Below are 4,853 nucleotides of genomic sequence, written 5' to 3'. Positions count from 1 at the left end.
ATAACACGTCAACATTTAACAATAAAATTGTGCCAAGCGTATTTTCGTTACACCTCTAATGGTGGATAACGACACAGTGATTAAAATGTTACAAAATGATAGCATTAATGATTAAATTATAATAAATTAAAATTAAGTGACTATAACATAAACTTAATAAAACGTAAGTGACTATTTTATAGTTTATACAAGATAATAAAAACTGTAGAAGTATTTTGCAAAATATTAAAGTGAAATGTTAAAATTGAGGGTAAAAGGTCCAAAATGAAATATGAAGGACAAAGGCTGAAAGGGTAAAATCAAAGTGGGCAATGTAGTAAATGTAGGATTATAAAGAACTGTTTGGTAACGCCGCGTGTTTCTGTCTCATCGTAAACATTCAACTCCCCACTTCCGGATTTTCCTAGGCAAAAACAGTATATATAAAAACAACAACCCAAACGTGACTCTAAGCCTCTCCCCACCTAACCCACCTGCCCTTTTCTTTGTAATAATCGAACTCCCCTCTCGTCCTCTTTCCCGATTTGTCTTCTTCATTGCCCCACCATGGCATGTGTTAGCTTTGCTAAACTCAACGCACCGTCATCCTCTTGGATCGGTGGCCAGCAGTCTCTCCCTCAACGCTCCGGATCATCCGCTCGGCTCGCCACTCGCAGAGTCTCACTCCCGATCCGTGCTGGCGCTTACACCGACGAACTCATCAAAACCGCCGTTAGTGTTTTCTTTGTTCTCTTTTATGTTTCTACTAGATTATTTCATATGATTTTTTATTAGAATTTTTTTTGTTGGCTAAAGATCTATCATTAGTCGTGAAATCCAATTATTTTTCTTTAACCTGTAAACTGTGATTCAGTTTTGCTTGTAAATCAGTTGCATCTGCGATGAAATAATTATAAAAATGATTTCGTTATTTTATATATTAGTATTTGTTTTCATATATAAAAATTCTGGTTTTCTGTGTCTTTCCGTGACTACAGGAAGCTTTAAGATATTGATGGAGTTCCTTTCTAAATACGAAGTTTGATTTATGACTCCTTTAACTAGGGACATTATAGCTGTTCTTTTTCATTGATGCTTGATGGAGACATGGAGATTTAAAATTTTAAATAGCCGGGTGCAGCACAATATTACTTTCATTATTTACTGCAATTAATCGCAACAATATTTATTACGTTTGATACTGTGACCGATTTGCAATCATAATTTGAATCCACGAATGGAGAATTATATGAGAGAATTTTTGGGTTGGCGAAGTTGCCTGGTGAAAGGAAACTGTGATAAATTGTTTTCTATTTGTTTCTTTCTATGGTGTAGAAAACTATTGCTTCACCTGGTCGTGGAATACTGGCAATTGATGAATCGAATGCAACATGTGGGAAGAGATTATCTTCTATTGGCTTAGACAATACTGAACCCAACCGCCAGGCTTACAGACAGCTTCTGCTCACAACTCCTGGCCTCGGAGAATATATTTCCGGTGCCATTCTTTTCGAGGAAACACTTTACCAGTCAACTACAGATGGGAAGAAGTTTGTTGATGTCTTGCACGACCAGAAAATCGTACCTGGCATCAAAGTAGATAAGGTGACACTACCGAATTTCTACATTTATATGCGTATGAATTCCTTTTGGGGTACTCATTAACTCAATCTTTTATATTCACGTGTTTCAGGGTTTGGTTCCTCTACCTGGATCAAACAATGAATCTTGGTGCCAAGGCTTGGATGGATTGTCATCAAGATCTGCCGAGTACTACAAACAAGGTGCTCGGTTTGCCAAGTGGTAAGTCAATTTTATGTAGTTAACTTGTGCCTTTTGAAGTTTAAATGGAAGTTCTGATTGGTTTATAACACCTTTATATATATATATTTACAAATACATACATACATGTTTTACATTTCTCATTCACGAAATGTTATACTGTTAAATTACTCAGGAGAACAGTAGTTAGCATTCCTTGTGGTCCTTCTGCTCTGGCTGTTAAGGAAGCTGCATGGGGACTTGCACGTTATGCTGCCATTTCTCAGGTATTGTATCACATTTTATCAGTTTCTTATAACTTGCTAAACCAATTGCAAGGCTTGTTATTTCCCTACTCAGCTTTGAAGTTTTTGGAATTCTAAACAACCAATTTGCTTCATATGTGAATGGAAATTAGATTAGTTTTCTATTGCCTTGTCAAATTTTGACATGAGTTGTGTGTTGGCTACTTTTGCCGGTACATGCTCTTATTTTATATTGTAGTTGGTTTGTGTATCGAGCTCAATTGTATATTAATGTGAATTAATACCCAGGACAATGGTCTTGTGCCAATAGTGGAACCCGAGATTCTTCTGGATGGTGACCACCCTATTGAGAGGACTCTTGAAGTAGCTGAGAAAGTTTGGGCAGAAGTCTTCTACTACTTGGCTGAGAACAATGTTATATTTGAGGGCATCTTACTCAAGCCCAGTATGGTAACCCCAGGGGCTGAACACAAGGAGAGGGCTAATCCTGAGACTATTGCCAAATATACGCTCACAATGCTGAAAAGGAGAGTTCCACCAGCTGTTCCAGGAATAATGGTACCTAAAAATCCTTTTTCACATTTAGCCTCAATTTGTTTGATGTTCTCAGATTTAGTTTTTTACTTTTTCTTTTTATTTCTAAAAAAGGAACCTATATGGAATTCAGTTGCTTTCCCGGTTGATGTGGACAGTGAGGTTGATATTGGCATGCATAAGTAAACCTTAAATGATGTTTGGGTGAACTGACGTGAAAAAATTATCAAAGCCTGTAGTTTTGGAAGTTCATCGTGCAAGTTCTTACATCTTGATTCATAAAGCTTGTTTGATATTTGCTGAAGTTTTGATTAACGAAAAGGTGTGTGCATTTTTTTATCTTTGCAGTTTTTGTCTGGAGGACAGTCGGAGATGGAAGCCACATTGAACTTGCATGCAATGAACCAGAGCCCCAACCCATGGCACGTTTCTTTCTCTTATGCACGTGCATTGCAGAACACTGTACTAAAGACATGGCAAGGACGTCCAGAGAATGTTGAAGCTGCACAGAAGGCTCTTTTGGTGCGTGCAAAGGCAAACTCTCTGGCTCAACTTGGAAAATACTCTGCCGAGGGTGAAAGTGAAGAAGCCAAGAAAGGAATGTTTGTTAAGGGCTATACCTATTAAGGCGTAAGACACTGTAATTTCTGGTTTTTGGGTATCTATGGCTTTTTGTATGAGGATTATTACTTGCTGTTAGATAAGTCTTTTACATATTATTGTTATGCCTCCTGAAACTAGGGAGGTTGAATAAATTACTTGGGAGAGTAGAAGAAACAATCCTCGAATCACTTCCCTTGACGCCTTTTGAACGAAACAGGTTCATATTTAAGATTGTTTATTTGGCTGGTAGATCGATTCCAATCAATTTTAGGCTTAGATGATTTTGTATTTCGATGCGTGTTTTTTTTTTAAAGATATTTCAAGTTGGGGTTATTGCTGTTTTCCATATTCAGGTTGGCTTAAGTTATTAATTTCTAAAATTAAATTAAATTAAACTAGATTTTCTGTAATCCAGCTTTAGTTTTTAAAAACGAATTGTTTGAATGGTGAAACAAACTTGTAAAGCATGAAAATAAATTTAAAGTTAGAAGTTGATAATTTGTGTGATATTTTTTGTTAAATTATATGGTTATTTATTAAATAAATTCAAGTTACAAATTTGTTTCATGCTTAATATACATACCCTTTTAGATTCTTTGGTTTTGATTGGTGGTATATAATTGGAAGTACAGCAAAATCTTATGAACCAATAAAAGATTGGGGTTTCAATCTGTTTGTGGTTTTTATATATTCTTTTAATGATTTTTATTTGATTCTTTTAAACCAGCAGTTCAACCAAGAATTGATTATCTAATCTTGTACAAGTTTTCTTTTTCTTTCTTTTTGTATTTTGATTATCTGAGAACAAACAATTAACAGAGAGGGAAGCTAAACATTTTTTATTCACAAACTATAGCCCTCAAAATAGGCTCCTGAAAGCCTGTGCATATCAACTCGAGTGCGTAATATATTCAAGTTTGAGGTTTCAAATTCGAAACTCGAAATTATAATTAAACAATCATAATAAACATTAATAGTTAATATAATTCTATAATACGACTTAAATAAAAATAAATGATAATGCTTTATTTTCCGAAAATGTATTCAAAAGTATTCCATATTTATATTAAAATTTTATTAGTAGGAAAATAATTAATAATAATTTTTTATGTTAATATTATAAAGTGAAATAAATTTTAAAAACATTAATTTAATATTAATACTATAATAAATATATAACTACTATAATATAGATTATAATAAAGATACAATATTACATGATATTATAATGTTTAATCTTTGACACACATATATATAAACCATTAATTTATTATTATACAATGTGATATAACATTATATAATATAGTTGGAAGACTAACTTTCAAATGTACGAAAAGTATAGGGGCTTAGAGCATATTTCAACTAGTATAATAATAAACAATAATATGTAACATATAATGTACTTCTACTATATATAACTATTAACATATTATATGATATGATATAGTATTATATAATATAGTATGAGGCTTAACTTTCAAATGTACAAAAAGTATAAGGACTTAATGTATATTTCAATTAGTATAATAATAAACAATAATACATGATAATTAATATATAATGTACTATTATTCTATATAACTATTATTATATTATATATTATAATAAAATATATAATATTACATTATATTATAACATATATATAAATGATTAATATATTATAATATACTACTTTCAAATGTACAAAAAGTATAGAGACTTGGGGCACAT

General features: G+C 32.6%; 1 protein-coding gene across 1 annotated transcript; it reads left to right on the top strand.

Annotated features, from left to right (window-relative positions):
• Positions 1 to 368: 368 nt before the first annotated feature.
• Positions 369 to 3,392, top strand: LOC107903807 (fructose-bisphosphate aldolase 3, chloroplastic). The gene is made up of 6 exons (XM_016829975.2): positions 369 to 711; positions 1,315 to 1,584; positions 1,673 to 1,782; positions 1,937 to 2,027; positions 2,295 to 2,564; positions 2,889 to 3,392. Exons 1-6 carry the CDS (start codon positions 547 to 549, stop codon positions 3,165 to 3,167), a joined length of 1,185 nt encoding a protein of 394 aa, XP_016685464.1. The 5' UTR covers positions 369 to 546; the 3' UTR covers positions 3,168 to 3,392.
• The last annotated feature ends 1,461 nt before the right edge of the window (positions 3,393 to 4,853 follow it).

This window comes from Gossypium hirsutum, chromosome D05, assembly GCF_007990345.1.
Source record: "Gossypium hirsutum isolate 1008001.06 chromosome D05, Gossypium_hirsutum_v2.1, whole genome shotgun sequence".
Classification (NCBI taxonomy): domain Eukaryota; kingdom Viridiplantae; phylum Streptophyta; class Magnoliopsida; order Malvales; family Malvaceae; genus Gossypium; species Gossypium hirsutum.
Note: the sequence above shows the minus strand (reverse complement) of the source record. Positions and strands in the feature narration are given on the sequence as shown.